The 16689-nt window shown below is 37.4% G+C and overlaps 1 protein-coding gene across 3 annotated transcripts in view; it reads left to right on the top strand.

Annotated features, from left to right (window-relative positions):
* GABRG2 (gamma-aminobutyric acid type A receptor subunit gamma2) overlaps window positions 1-16689 on the top strand; it is a 63608-nt gene that overhangs the window by 12496 nt on the left and 34423 nt on the right. For all 3 annotated transcript variants that reach the window (XM_064161745.1, XM_064161743.1, XM_064161744.1), the window contains exons 2-6: window positions 6802-6950; window positions 8580-8647; window positions 9608-9828; window positions 13459-13541; window positions 14214-14351. In XM_064161745.1, the coding sequence (XP_064017815.1) occupies window positions 6802-6950; window positions 8580-8647; window positions 9608-9828; window positions 13459-13541; window positions 14214-14351 (659 nt within the window). The remainder of the gene's footprint in view (window positions 1-6801; window positions 6951-8579; window positions 8648-9607; window positions 9829-13458; window positions 13542-14213; window positions 14352-16689) is intronic.

Raw genomic sequence — 16689 nt, 5'->3', positions numbered from 1 at the left:
AAAAAAATACAAAGTTCTTGCATAAAAAGTTGAATAGACTTAGTAGTGAGTTTGTGGTTTACATCTTCTTGTGCAGTAGCATTCTTCTCCGAAATTGTGTTCCAAAACATTTGTTATTGTGTGGTGAAATAAGCAGCAGCACCTTTGCATGAATATTTATCTTGGGAAGGATATTTGTGAAGTGTAGGATGTAGCTCTGCAATACAGCATTGCCGTTTCTAATGACAGGCTGTAATCTTTGCACTGAGCTTGCAAGGCTTCAGGACAGGGGCTTGTCGGCCCTGCTGGGTCTGAACTTTGCTTGACCTGCCTACAGCTTTGTTTTACTTGGTTGAGCCAATTCTGCTAATTGATCAGGCTAATTCATGTAAGTTTTTGTATGGCACAACCAGAGATTTACGGAGTCAGTTGTAACAAGTAGTGAGTACAAGGAATGAGTTATTGACATAGTTATGTAGTGTGGAGAAATAAAAGTTGAATACAAGCAGAGGCCTTGAGAAGAGGACATGGGACACAGCACAGAGGAGTACAAGCATAGGGTGCCATTGCTATTGAATAACCCTACCTGGGTGTCTATTACAGCAGAGGTGCTAACAATCTTTACCCAGAAGCTAGGATTTTCATATGACCCAGGCAACACCATCCTGATAGAACCAACTACCAAGGAAAGTCCACTAGAATTCCATAAGAAAATCAACATAGAAGATTACATAGAAATAAATAAAGTCTTTAAGGGAAATTCAGGCACACTTGTTGACAATTTCCCTACTCAGCTGACACAGAGACATTAGCTTGTCACTTCCATTCTTAATGTATCACACATTTACCCTGTTATCAGAACTAAATTCCACATCCGCCCCTGCACAGTCTGTTTTATGAGCATGAGTGCAAACAGCGTCTTGCATGATATAAGTTGGTTAATGTGGAAACACATGGGTTACTATTGGTTACTGTGCATTTAAAATTAAGCTAAATCAGATGCATTGTTTAATGAAAAAAAAAAAACAACACAAGACCAAACAAAACTACAAAACTCCCCAGTTTATTCTTTACCATTTCTTTATACTCATTTAGTGAATGAGTTCTCTTTGTGACACATTAAAGACACCTTTCCAGCAGATCTGTTCATTCAAGTCTTTCCTCAGGACACATTTTCTATCTAATAAACATTTTAGTAATGATACTACCATGATTTGTAAGAAGCAAGAATTAAGAATATACCCAGACTAAATTGATACTGTTTTTAAATTTATTTTTGACTGGTTCCCTAATCATTCAGGGTTTACCTGACCCACTTGAATTATCAAAGATATGGGTTGTAATGTTGCTGATAAGCGTGATGGAAGTGTGAATCCCAGCAATGTGATGTCATTTTCTAAGGCATGGTTAGTGATTATTCCTTTCTCCATAAGAAGGTGGTTTACATGCATGTCTAGTCTTTACTCAAAACCAATAAGGCACATTTCTATGCCTATTTATATTGTCAAAATGGCTTACACTTGCATGCAGAGATGATATAAATGGTTTGTCATAACAAGTAGATGAACATTGGTCCTTTAACTGGGTTAAGCATTCAATGTCCCCAATTCCTAGCCCAACACAGAACACCACATAGTGTTTTGCTGGGTACTGAAATACAGAAAACAAGAATGAAAACATTCCCTGACAACTTAATTCTAAAGAGGATTTTATAATGTTTAACTTGAACTTTAATGCTCAACTCTGTAGATGAAAAAAACCTCACAACACAACAACCAAAAAGCAAACAAACAAAATAAAAACCCAACCAAAAACCAAAAAGTAAAATATGGCCAGAAAAATTAAGAGATCCCTCATTAAAAAAGATCTAAATGGATCACGTTTCAGTAACGGCCATTAACCTTACTCCATCTCTTGAGGTTTCCCAGCTACAGTGGAAATCAGCAGGAGCTGAGTAACAGCAAGAGGCAAAAACCATGTCCCAGTTGCCTTAGGTTTCACATGCAGAGATGCAAAGGATAACTTTAAAATAAATTAAAAGAAGAAGAAGGATGGGGATGGGAGGAGAACAAACTGAAGAGAAGAAGTAAACAAAAGAAGTAAATCTTCTGAGGTTCACATAATTCCAATTAGATATAGAAGATAATTTCAAATAAGACAGAAGATCAACTCAAGCTAATCCTCTGATGCAGAAAAATATCTGAATCTCTTTCCCCCTTTTTCTCTCTTTTCTGTTTGTTTCCATCTAAAGCTTGCCACTAAAATGAATAGCTATAACTGTAACTAAAAAGAGAGATGTGAGTAGATTATATAGCCTTCAGTCAAAGAAAAAAAGGAAAAAGCCATATTCATATAAAATTCCATTTCTGAAAGAGTCATCTTCAGTTATGGAGACTTATCTGATTGCATCTCAGACTCCTCTGAAGTTCAGTCTATTCAAAATGAACGATGTGTGCTTGCTTCTACAAGCACATCACTCCTGTTCCTTTCTGGCTATACAAGTTTGTTTCATTCCCCTTCATTTTGCTATCCCTCCTGGGGTTAGTATGTACTTCATTTCCCTGCCTACAGATTTCATGCTGTGGTGTAATGCAGTTTTGGTCCCTTACATTGCTTTGTTCTGATAGATCTGAAGATAGAAATCCTTTATCAAATTATTTAACCAACGTTGATGCTTTAAGTGGAAGACTCCCTGTATGTGTGAGTAGTTTAAGTCTTTGCTGTAGCTGTGTAGGCTCTGTAGCCTGCTTACTATAAAACATTAAATTGGTCTGACTTTTTTGACAGTTAACTGAAGTTTTTAATTAGACTGAAACTAATTAGTTGTTGGCTATTTGATACTGCTACAGGTCTTTTTCTTTAAACACTGTGTTGCTACTCTGGTTCTGATTGCAAACAGCAATGCAATAGCAGGCAGAGTCCAGCAGGGGTAATTGACCTGTGTGAAGTTTCTTAATAGAACACCTGGAATGATTTAAAATTCGTTTTCTATATTTAGAAAAATTAAGGAACAGAGCCACAGCAGGTACAAATTTAGCATATCTTGTTTAAAGTCACTTTAGTTAGAGAGATTCTGCCCAGCGAAATATACGGCCTCACATCTGAATCATGAAAATCATGGTAGAGGTTGGCACCAGAGAAGAGCATCATTTCCCTCCAACTAATTGTAACATGTTTTGAAAATCCTATCTCTGTAGACTAGGAAATATTTACCTTATTTTGAAGGCATATCCTTTGTGAGTTACTGCTGACTGATAAAAGAAGATGTGCACAATCTGTTCCTCGGTTTAGAATAAAAAAGCATTGCTGCTGTCTGTGATTTTAAATAATGTATAGTGTATTTTACCAACATATGGTAGAGTCTTCAGGAAGTTACATTGCAGTGGGTCTAATAGTGAGATGTCATGGTAGAGCAAAGAAATACTGAATCTATTAAAAGGAAGGATGGATTCCCAAACTGTAACATGGACTTACACTATTCTCCTAACAATGCAAGCCCATGGAACAGCACCTTAACAAAACCTTTGACAAATGGGCTTTCTGTGCCTTCTGGACAGGGTTCAGAAAAGAAGGGGGGGAATTTTCTAATACCATCAGTGATTTCTCAGTAGAGATATCCCCTGAGGCTAATTGAACTAGTGTTCTATTATTTTAACATATTTCCAGGACAGAAGTCATACCTTTAGTGATATGGAGTCTGTAAAAGATGCTATGCCAATGAACTAGAGCATCTTTTCATTGGTTCTTTGTCCTTGGGATGGTGACCTCAGTTTTACCTGCAGTAGATACATCTGCTCACAGAAGTTACACTTGCTCTGTGAATGACTAAATATTGCCCAGGTGGTATTGAAAAAAATTGATGGATGTGCCTTTTCCAAACAGTGAAACTGGATTTTGCAGAGCAGTCTTGCACACAACTTGCAATTACATTAATGTCAGAAGTGAGAATATCTCAAACAGTGAGATTTTAGTCTTAGTGTCTGAAACATTAACTTTCAAGAACTTGTTTTGTAATCAGTGAATAGGTAAATATGGCTTTCTCTGCTTATATTTGTATTACTAGATTTGAAACCATACAGTAGTCATGAAAATAAGAACACATTTCAATATGCATTGGGGTATAATCTGGGCTTTGCTGCATTTGTTCTGGACATTAAAAGCACTTGCAAAATTTAGGCATATAATCAGAAGGACTGATCTACAGGCCTTAAGGAAATGAAAAGGGCTTTGTCATTGTAACTTTCATTACTATTAATGGCATTGCACAACTAAAGCCCTGCTTATCTGGATAGAGATGCACCTCTGACTGTTCTGACTGGTGTGCAGTTTCGCAGACAGACAATTAGACGATTAGATATCCATGCTAACTTAAAATCTGCTTGGAATTCAAATAAAAGCTGGAATTCAATGACCTTTCTCCCCAGTTTCATTAGCCTTGTTTTCCCTCTTGTCTCTCCCAGTAATCTCATTAAGCATTTACTGGGTTTGAAATTTGAAAGGCCAAATGGCTTGAAATGGCAGATGAGCAAACAAATAACTATTTCTTCCCCAGAAATAATTACCGAGAGGAAATTAAAGTTTTAGTGACTGAGGACTGCAGTTCAATGTGGTTGTTCTAGATTTGAGAGAAATCCAAGACAAACACACCTTTTCATCTTTTAATCTTGTGCTGTCCAGCACACCAGACTCTGCTGAATAGCTGTTTGACTTCTGAAGCTTTCTCATCACATTAATATTTAGGAACACCTGAATGTTAATGCCTCGTGAAAGAAGGTATTTGGCTTACTTTTTCTTTCCCATTCAGAAAACAACACTTCTTTTCAGAGAATGGATGTTTAATTGGTTATAAAACATAAAGTTAGGGGTTTTCATTCAGTTTGCACAGACTGAAAACATGTATTCTAGTGCTTTCTGTTTGCAAAGACTTTATTTAGAAAGATTTCCTTTTCTCCAGGAGGATTCAGTTATGTTTCTTCAAATTACAATTAGATCTTTGAACTCCAGTTAGCTGAATAAACAGATTTCCCTCACTAGTTTGATTATCCTGGCCTGTTTTTCAGTATCAGCACAATACTATGTAGCACATTGGCAATTAAAACTCTGCTTCTGATTGCCAGTAAAACACCACAGGTTAAGGCCTGTGTAGCCAGAGGGAGATCAGGTGACCAAGTCTTGATTTGGGAAGCTGATGCTCCCAGATCCATATTCCTGGTGCAGGGTGAGTTGGATGCTGCCTGGAGGATGCTGTCAGTGGTACTCAGTACATGTAACCGAATTATAGATTAATCCACCTTCACAGCAGCTTCCAAGCTCAGTTCAAGGCAATGCAAGACTGGCTCTCCCACGAATGCTATGCACTCCTAATTGGTACAGCCCTATGCATAATCTCAGGCTGCTTCAAATTTCACTGTACCTTCAGTACCTTCTGGGATGCAGAGTCTAATACAGAGAGGCAAAGATGCACTGCGGTTCTTAGCTGCTACACTCTCCATGGGGAAGAAAGAAGCTAAAGCCTCCTCCATAGTCAAGTCATGTTTGTGCAATTGGCTTACAGCTCCCAAATGCTCACCATGGGAAAGCCTTCAGGCCATCCATGCTAGGTAAATATATAAACAGGACGAAGCAGAATACCACTATAGGGAGGAATGGGCAAGACCTCAGCTGAGTGAACAGAATGGCTCTTTGACATTCTGGAATTAGTCATCACTTCACTATTGCACCCAAGAGCATGGTTTGCTTTCAATCTTGCGTGCCAGGCATGAGCTCCCACCCCCATGAGCATCTAAGTCTCTGTGCTCCTTTCCACTTCTGTATGGATTTCAGCTGAATCAGGAAAATTATTAAATCTTCTGCTTTTGACCCATTCATACACAAACCCCACCCACTGTCTTAAGATATCATAGGATCATTAAGATTTTTCATATCCATCAGAGTTCAAAATTTGTCACAGGATGCAGCCAGGAAAGAAAGAAAGTAGCACATTACACACAAAAAACCCCTAAGATTTGCCTAGCACCATTCAGCTGATTACTACTGACATTCAGAAATGAAAATAACAATGTCATTTTCTAACATAGTTTCTGTGCTCTCCTCTGGAACTGCGGGCACAAAGATCTTAAGAAAACAAAACATTCATTAAGGCTAGTCTACATGTTTCTGATTTCTAACCTGCCATTTTTACTGTGCTAAGCAGGCTCAATTTCACTACATCTGATGTTATACTGTCAGTAGCAGAAAAAAAACCACAGACTTTTTACCCTCTCTGAGTTCTGGTTAGGAGAAGTGAAAATGAAAACCACTGTAAAAACAAATAGGTGCTGAACTTTCCAAATGCATGATAAGCTCAAAGTTCATCAGAGCAGAGAAAATCTGTGTGACTAGATAAATCTAATTGTTGGTCTTGTCAGCAATGTGTTGCATGAAATTGTTCTCTCAAAGACAAGTAATGAAACTCTATGTACACAGTAAATAATATTTTGGTGGCGAGTTGCATAAGCTAAGTTACAATTAGATTTGTTTCATAACAGACCCCACCTGAGTCAGTGAGAGAAAAAATAGGCATGCCAAAGGTGATAAGCACTGACGTTCCTTTGAGTAGACAGAATATGATCTCAATGGTACTAAAAGGAAATGTTGCTAAAGTGAACTGTAATCTCAACTGTTATGTGAATCTTCTCTGTGAGTCTCCTTTTATAAAGCAGACAAATTGTCAGTGTTAGTACTACAAAACCCTGAATACTGTGTATATTGTCACCAAAGAGGTTGTCTACAAATTCATATTTTTCAAGGCTTTCCATTTCTGCACTTTTATTTCTTTAACAGTTCCATCCAAAAGGGAGATGATGATTACGAAGATTACACTTCAAATAAGACTTGGGTTTTGACTCCCAAAGTCCATGAGAGTGATGTCACTCTTATTTTAAATGGCTTGCTGGAAGGATATGACAACAAATTGAGACCTGACATAGGAGGTATGCTGCTTTTCTTTTTACATGCTCTTAACTGATGAAGAGAAAGAATTCTCATACCTCATTGTGCTAGACAGGGAGCAACATTCATTCAAAGTACTCATGGAAATAAAATGCAAAGTAGTAAACCATCAGTGGCCCAAGAAGTGGTCATGCTTTTCAAAACAGACATAAATTAAGATTGCTAAATCTATCCTGAGACATCTAATAAAACTGTTGTGATTTGGTGAATTAGACTGTTTATAATGATGCACCTGCAGAGGAAGCTTGGAATTTAATTTGGGGGGAATTAAAAAGCAAGTTTTTAACTTCTCTGTATATCTAAGTGAGGATGGTAGAGAATCACATATAATGTGTTGGAAAGGAAGGTCAAAATGAAGGTAACACAGCCTGGTCTTTGTATGATGTGAGGGACACATCCTCTTATAGCAGCAGGCCTGCACTGACTAACGTAACATAAGCCCTCACCCACGCGGCAGGGCAAGAAGTGGCTGGGGAATGGAGCACAGAAGAAGTTCACAAAAGAGAACTGCAGCGAAGTAAAGCAAACCTCCCTAGATTTCCACAAAGCCAGTAAAAGTGTATATACCCAAGCTTGGGCTCATAATGGAAGTTTTAATTGACTTTGATTAACCTTTTGCAGGAATCTTTCTTTTCACTGATCAATGAGGGAGCTAAAAGACATAAGTCTCCCTGAGCTGCTGCAAGTCAGTCTGAGAAGGCTCCACATGTGCACAGAACAGGCAGACAATACCTCTATAGAAGAGGATACAGCAATAATAAGATTATAGAAAAATGCAAAGAGAACTCGTGGATGAGGCAGGCAAAGGAAAGCAGAGAGCAGCAAAGTTAATGAAGGAAGCAGTTTATAACAAGTTTATAGAGGCTTATAAACTAAGGAATTTTTCACAATGAGGGATAACATGAGTATTTAACCTTCACTATATGTATATAGTGTAAATTAGAAGGGGAATTTGTCTTATTCTCCCAGTTCAACACCTTGGAAATGGAAAGGAATTAAAAATTCATAAAAGCATCTAGAGGGAAAAAAAAATCATATTTTAGTCAAGGTATAAGAGAATGCTAAAGCTACAACAAAATAATTTAGCCTAACAACTGTTTTTCATTCCTTTTTTTAGAACCTTGAGTGTTATTTTTGCTTTGGGCTCATGAAATTGTCACTTACCTACAGCCATCTCTTCAGGCAACAGCAGTCATGTTGCATTTTGCATTATAATGCAAAATGAGTGATGCAAGGCATCATAAGAAGAATAAGTTTGCTTTCGTTGATAGCGTTTTGTCAGATGTGTTGCTGTGATCTGACACAAAATATACTGTCAGTCAGATATGACTCACTCTAAGGTACTGACACTGGTTTCACTATTTGTTCTCACAGCATAAATTAATTTGTTCTGATAGAATAAATAAGAATTTGTCTCCAAGTGTCTCCAAATAATTTCAAACTACAGACATTGCTGCAAATTTATTTTTGTTGTATAGGCACATTAAATGTGAGGTAACCATAGCCCTATGAGACATACAATAATAATAATAATTTTGCCCTTCTTTTTTCACTTTTATGCAGTTGATTTTGACCTTCACTCATGTTACTGATTCTTGTTTCTCTTACAGTCAAACCGACAATAATTCACACTGACATGTACGTAAATAGCATTGGGCCTGTGAATGCTATCAATATGGTAAGTAGATGATTGCCAATCTTGTTATAAGGGTCCCATATTTTTTGACATTGCAAAGATTCCATTCATTTTGATGTTGTGCTATACCTATTTTTAAAATCTCATTACTATTATCATCATTATGTATGTGAGGACTACATGAGCTATGAATCTCTACAAGACAGGGAAACAGTTCTATGCTGAAAAAAAATCAATTATTAGATTACATTTTTATTTGCTCTACTTTCAAGTGCTTTGGGGCAAGTTAACTTCTGTAAAGCTGAGCTTCCAAGTTGCTACAAAATATGGAAAAAACATTCACCAGTGATATTACCTCTTTTGCTACCAAGAGATAAAAAGAAAAAAAACATTACATACACTTTCCTCTCCTCTTTCCAAAGCTTCTACAGAAAAAGAATGGTTATATCTTCCTCCAGGTGAGGGGAAGTGGTCTAGCCTTAGCACAATGTCTATTTCATTGTGATTTTCATGTGTATAAAGTAATCACAGATTTCTCTTCACTATTCTGTAATTCATATCGTAGCTTCTTGCTGCCTGGTGATGCCAAGGAAAGTGAGACTTCACTTCTGATAACTATCTGGGGGAGCACAGGCAATTAAGGCAGCCAAGTCATCTCATTTTTTTCCTGTCCTAAATTCCAGGGAATAAGTAATTGTTCTCTGACCTAATCAGGCATTGGTTGAAGTGTGGGTACATAGAATTGGAAAGATGTTTATGCCACTCAATTGTATGTTAGTTTTAACCTGTCACTGGGAACATAAGAGAATAGATTGGTTTAAAGTAATACTTTTAGGTAAAACATGACCTCAAAACTTGATAAGAAAAATAAAAGAAAAGCTTTTATCAGTTTTAACATCAACTTTTGTAGTTCACATTTTTACATATGAACTTAGGGAAAGCATATGAGGAGTGAAGCGCTGAGTGCTATGTTTTCATCAGTATTTCTGGTTAACACAACAGGAATATACAATTGATATATTTTTCGCCCAAACGTGGTATGACAGACGTCTGAAGTTCAACAGCACTATAAAAGTGCTCAGATTAAACAGCAACATGGTTGGGAAGATCTGGATACCAGACACATTTTTCCGAAATTCCAAGAAAGCTGATGCTCATTGGATAACAACTCCTAACAGGATGCTCAGGATCTGGAACGACGGCAGAGTGTTGTACACACTGAGGTATTTATACCTGAATTTCATTTCAGTTTCTCTAGGGAAGGACAATGAGAAAGGTCTTGTGAATCCATGTCATTTAACACTAACCTGGAGGAAAAATATATTGGGGTTTTATCCTATTTTCTTACGCATACAAGCCTGGGGCTTTTTTTTTCTTCCTATAAATGGTACTGTCTTGCTCCACAATAGTCACCTTCTTATACTAAAATGAATCTAAGCAGATTTATAGTAATTCATCTTCATTTTCAGCTATGTGTCATAGCTTGCCACTGCTTTGGACCATATTGCCTTTTTCTTTTGTACTAGTTTGAAGCAGGCTAGAATGCTTTGGCGAGAAGAACTAGATCACAGGCTGTAAAAAGAAAACAATGGTGATGTCTACTTCACTCACAGGCTTGCTGAGATATATAGCAACAAGAAATAAAAACATTAGATAATCACTCTCACTTGGGCTGCTGGCTGAGCTGCATCTCTCTAACCTCACCCTCCATTTTGGACTAATCCACTTTGCTTCCTAACCCTCTGGCCAAACCTCTATTCTTCCTTGAGACTGGGGTAAGGTTGAGATGGGTATGGGGAAGGTGAAGGGGTGGTTGAGAGCCCCTCCTGGGGACTCAGGTTTCTGGGAGGGGAGTTGTGTTTCTGTATTCCCTTTTTACCTTGTATATTTCTGTATATAACTGTATATACTGTAAATCTCTGCTTGTATATTGTGCTAAGATGTAAATATAAGCTTCATTCATATTTCCAGAGCCGGATGAGTCTAGTCTGGGTGATTTACAAAGTGTGTGTGGGAACATCCAAACCATCACATCTTTTTTATTGCTTTAAACTGATTAACTTGAAATACCTGTAAATTAAGTAAATGGTATAAAAGGAGGTACTATATTCATCAAACACCTCTTATTCTGAATTGATTGCAATTTATCTATGTGAAGCTTCACCCTGCAAAAGGATTTAATTCATCAAATATCTTATAAAAACAAAGACTACCATTTCAGCATTGGTGATTAAAGGTTTAATCCAAATGTACATTAATTTTCATGAATCTGAACCTGATATGCTCGTTTCCAAATTTATCAATCCAGGTAGAGGTTTTATTTTGAGACAGACTGCCTTTAAAAACTGTTTGATCATAGAATCTTAAATGTTGAAAAAGAGCTCTGTGATCACTGTCAACCCAACACCACCATGTCCTAAAGTGGCATATCTACACTTGTTTTTTTAAACACTTCAAGGGGCAGTGACTCCACTGCCTCCCTGGGAAGCCTTTTCCAATGCCTGACCACTCTTGCAGGAAAGAAATTTTTCCTAATATCGAATCTAAACCTCTCCTGGCACAACTTGAGATCATCTCCTCTCATCCTATATCTAGTCACGTGGGAGGAGAGACCAACACACACCTTACCACAACTTCCTTTCAAATAGTTGTAGACAGCAACAAGGTCTTCCCTTAACCTACTCTTCTCCAGACTAAACAACCCCAATTCCCTCAGCCAGTCCTTAAATTATATGTACGTCTACCTATACATGCAACACATGTACAATATGTAACAAATCAAACATCATACTCCCAATGCCCATAAGAGATAATTCCTAAATGTGACAATCCTAAGAGTATTTTTAAAAGCTTTTTATTTCATTTAATATTTGGTTCTTTGCAAAATGTTACTAAAGACAGCATTTGTTCAAGAGAATTTATCATTTAAAATGAGAGTAGAGAATCACAGATGTTAGGACATAAGACCATATGAGTTTTAGATCGTGTCTCTTTTAAACTGTTGCTTTCAACTTTTGTTTCACTGAGTGTCAAAAATCAAAATGTTTTCAAGAAAGGTATGCTCATTACAGTTTTAATGTATAGATCTAAAGCTTTGGTTAAGGAACCCTTTTAATGATGCAACTATCTGAATTACAAAAGAGAGCTTTATTTCATAGTTATTTCACATGCATTACATGTTGAATTGCCAGAAGAGATAAGAGAATGTTCAGAATTGAAATCCAGTGCACATCAAAGCCAGGCTGATAAAGAATCCTAGGTGCACATTGGAAACGTTAGATTTGAATTTAGCTACACTAGTGTCTGTGTGGATTTTGTTACCTTTCTCTTCAAACCTCTCTGTATCTGTAAGAGATATAGCTGACAGAACTTAGAAATAACTGTTACTAATGTATAGTTAGTTTTTCTGGCAAGCACAAGTAAGGATTTAACACGGGTTAATCTGGAAGAGAAATGTGATAGTCTCATCACAGATTTGGGCTTCTGTCCTTAAGAGAAGAGAGCTCTGGAAAAGCTGGCTGATTTTCTCACTCGCCTCCCCCCAGGCTCAAGAACAGTCCATCTTAATCAGCAGGAAATCAAGCAGTTAGCAAGCAGTCTGCATGAATCAGCACAAAGCTCCTGACAAAACTCAAATGTGAAAAGAAAATGTATGAGAGGCTGAAGCAGGGAAAGGTGACTCACTCGGGGACAAAGTTCGAAAAGCCAAAGTTAATCTGGAGTCCAATCTGACTAGGGACATGAAAGCACATACATCTTCAGCAAAACAAAGTCTATGGAAAGCTCTTCTCTGTCCCAAACAGAATTTCCCTCAGTCTCAAAACAAACAGGTCTGTTCCTAAATCCCTAATGTACAGAAATTTGCTTTGGACATTGTTAATCTGGTGGCTAGTGGTCACAAAATCCCTCTGCATCCTACCGTATGAGAGCCAGGGAGTCATTTACATGCAGCAACTACATGCAGGAGCCAGGAAACAAAGCCAGGCCTGAACCTACACTTTTCCTAGAAATTAATGGGAAAAACAAACATTGCTCTGCTATTTTATGATTTATTTCCCTCTGTCACCTTCACCTCCTCCCTCATATCCACAATCCAATACCATGCAGCTCATGGCTGGGCTGGGACTAAGTATGGACTATCAACAATTAAAGGACTGAATGAAAAATGGTGGAGTTTGAGGAGAAGCACCAGGACAGATGTCTCATCTAATTTCAGATTTCAAAAAGAGCATGTCTCTACCTGAGTTACCATGGAGAGTTTCCTGATGCTGGAGAGAAACTCCTTTCAGTACATTCTTCTGATTTAATATAAATGTCTTATTTTGTAAAAAAAAAAAAAAAAAAAAAAAAAAATTATCCTCAGAGCAGCTCTGCAGTACCTATAAAGGTAGCCTCGATGGCTGCCTTGGACTCCTATCCATCATTTCTGAAATAGAATTTATGTCACATAAAATACATTTCCCAAGTGCATTATGGCATGTTGTGACACAGAGATTTGTCACTGCTCATGAGATGACCTGTATATCTGCTATGGGCTTGCCAGTCATGAGTAATGCTGTCATTTCAGATGCACAGGAACAGAACTTTAATATCCTATTCTATTACACAGCTCAGAAAGTTGCTGATCAGGACCTATGCAACTATAAAAATAAACACTCCTTATTTCTATGTTTGGAATATCAAAATTGATCTATGTACATCTAGAGTTCACTTTTGCGTCCTCTATGTATAATTGTACTTGCATATTTCAGAGTCAGGTTCCACTAGTACTAAGAATTTCATTTTGCTTGCCATGATGTCATTTTCAGCACAAAGTTCTCAAGTATGTTCTGTATATCCTTCTCTCTCCTCAGACTGACAATTGATGCTGAGTGTCAGCTACAGCTACACAACTTCCCAATGGATGTCCATTCCTGCCCCTTGGAATTTTCAAGCTGTAAGTAACATGCTTAGATATATGTTTTTTCCTACCCCACACTAAACCACTTATTATAAATTCATATTCACATACTTAGAGCCAGTGAGATTTATGTTCTCAAGGGCTTTCAGTTTTAATTTAACTTTATTTTCAAGTGCATAAATCATATAATTTCACAAATTTAATTGAAGAATGCTATATAAAACATGATACAATTTCTGGGACCTATGTAATTTATGCTTACATTTTATCACAAGAGTAGACGTTTTCACTTTCAGCAACAAAGTCTCTTGGACTGATATTTGTTCTTTGTATGTGTTTTACTATTGGAACCAACTGTTTCACATTTTACAGTCAGGTCAAGGTATAATTTCCTGGTCTGGCTTCATACTGTTGGCCATAATTAAAGGAGGGAGAAAAACATATCCTATTGGGTCCACAAAAGTGGAAAACTACTTTTTGAAAAATATATCTGAATTACTATTTTAATTCATAACAAATAAAGCAAAATGTGACATTAAGTAAAAGGCACTATCAAGTAACTTGAGAAAACCATATCTGTCATTTCCTTGCAATGTGCTTCTCCAGCTTTTTCCAGAAATAGAAAACAGTATTTTCAGCCCCCAAAATATACTAAAATCCTAGCAATGACTATGAAACCAAGCATTCTGTATTTTTCATTGCAATAAGATGGCTACCCAAGAGAAGAGATCATTTACCAATGGAAACGCAGCTCAGTGGAAGTGGGAGACACCAGGTCCTGGAGACTTTACCAGTTCGCCTTTACAGGATTAAGAAATACAACTGAGGTGGTGAAGACAACTTCAGGTAAGATGATGGATCTGTTTACCTTCAAACTAATTTAAGATTTCATTAACAGAAAAAAAAAGTAAATCTCTGTTTAGAATTTAGCTTTGGCACTTACCTGAACAATTACAGACTTTTCAATATCTATGGAATCATCCTGACTTTACTATTTCTGAAGAACTCACAGGAAAGAGAAAGAATTGCTGCCTACTGTCCTTTCTTGTCCTCCAAGAAATACTTAGAACTGCCAGTAAAAAGCCACTACTACAGGGGGTGGGTTGGTGAGGGAACTTCCTATGCTGCTTCACTTCAGAACCCAGCACAGCTGAACCACTAATGACAATTTGATATTGATTTGGATATTTCACAATCCCCTTCCATTTTCCAGAAGCAAAAAGTAGGCATGCACAGGAATGAAATACAAAGTCTCAACCTCTTTACTACATCAGCTCCAAGTTTATTTTGTTCCTGAAAACAGGGCATATTCAACTCTCATTAAGAGAACAGCCTTACAAATCAGAGTCTCAGATGATTTTCCTGCGTATTTCTGTCTCCTTGGAAACAAGTAATGGAACTTAAAATTATAAATGAAGAAGTACTCAGCATTTAATAAAAATAGCAATTTTAACCCTACTAACTAAGCAGGAAAATACATTCTTCTAGGCATATATATTGTTTTATTTCCTAGTGGAAAGAAAAGCAGTGAATATATGAAAGGATGTAAAGAGGAATTGCATGCTAATATTCTTGTATATGCGTGATATCTCTTGTCTCTTACATTCTAAAAGAGCAGTCAAAGGAAAGCAGTTTTTCTTTTCACATTGCTTGTGATGGTGATGTTATTTACTTTATTGTTCCAGCAAGCACACTGATTTAAATTCAGGCATCTGTGTTAGTTCTGACCAGAAATATCCCCACCTATTTTATTTCTGAAAGGTCAGTATTGTTGTTATATACAAAAGGTGAGTGAGATAGGCTAGAATTGAGAGGAGTCTGCTGTGAATTACACTGGAGAACAAAGAAAGACACTGACAATTAATTTGAGTCCCAGCTCCTGAATCACTAGAAATTAAGTACCATTTTAGCAGGGCAAAAGTGGAATGAAGACTCCAATCTGCTGCCACATTTACCTTATGGCATCTACTGCCATATTAGCTGAAGAAGCTATTCAGGCAGCTATTCAAGAAAGTATTTGACCTTCTTCAATTTCTCAGGAAAATAAAGTTACAAGAGGGGACAAGAAGGTGGCATACATGTGAGTCATACATCTTAACAACTGCCATTATACACAACATGGTGGAATTTCTCTCAAAGTAAAAATTTCACCTCAGACAGCTCCTGCAGCAAGCCAAGCACAAAAGGCAGCGGTGTACCAAAGTGCAGTCAAAGGTGTTTCACCCTGCCCAGATTTATTTTTCCTTAATTGGAGTTTCTTTCATTGGCTCTTTTTCTTTCCCTGTCTTCTTAAGCCATTCTCTAACAAACTTTTCTTGTACAGAGATAGAAAGTAATAAAATTGTCACATGCTACAAGCTTCAGGTCCACTGTTTCAGTGTGTCTTGTGCTGGTGAATCAAAAGCACTCTGCTTCTTTTCTGCTAATGTGAAGAAAGCTCATGCTGGGAAACAAATAGTGAAAAACAGAAAGTAGAAAGATACTTTCCCATTCAAAGAAACCTCTCTTCTTTCAAAAGGATGTTAATGCATTTGAAGCAGGAGTAAACTCTATTTCACACCCAAGTCTTTTTTTCCAGCTTCCTGCCTCTCACTGAGGGCAATGCTTGCTAGATGACTGGGACAGAGAATAGAATCAGAAGTGATAGCTGAGACTTGGTCATTACAAACTCTGTTACCTCTCTTTCTGTCATGCCATAGATGAACATTTGAGATCTGGGCTGAGTTATTGGCAGAGAAGGAGAAGCATTGTTTGAGCGTAAGCTTCATAAGATCTGACTGGCTTACCAAAGTGACTACTTTTATCTGCTGCTCTTCCTCTGCATGCTCTGCAAAAGGATAAGATTAACTGAAAGGGCCAGATGTCAGATTTCTGCTCATGATAAGATAGCAAACCCCAATAAAAGCAGGAAGAAACAACTGGAATATTGCAAACCATTCTATCTGCTTCTCATATCTGAAGTGAGTCACCCTGAATTGTCAGCTTATTTCTCTCCAAACTGAACATTTACATGTAACTCTGGTCAACAGACCAAGCAGTAAGAAATCAGCTATCTAATGGAACCCAGTGTCCATTACCAGCAGGGACTGGTAAGGAAAGTTAACTCTCAAGCTTCTGCCCTATGAACATATCATTAAAATGACTAAATAGTCTGTAACATGTCTATATATTTTTTGCTTTGCTC

The sequence above is a fragment of the Pogoniulus pusillus genome, chromosome 22 (assembly GCF_015220805.1).
Source record: "Pogoniulus pusillus isolate bPogPus1 chromosome 22, bPogPus1.pri, whole genome shotgun sequence".
NCBI lineage: Eukaryota > Metazoa > Chordata > Aves > Piciformes > Lybiidae > Pogoniulus > Pogoniulus pusillus.
This window is presented reverse-complemented; position numbering and strand designations above follow the sequence as displayed.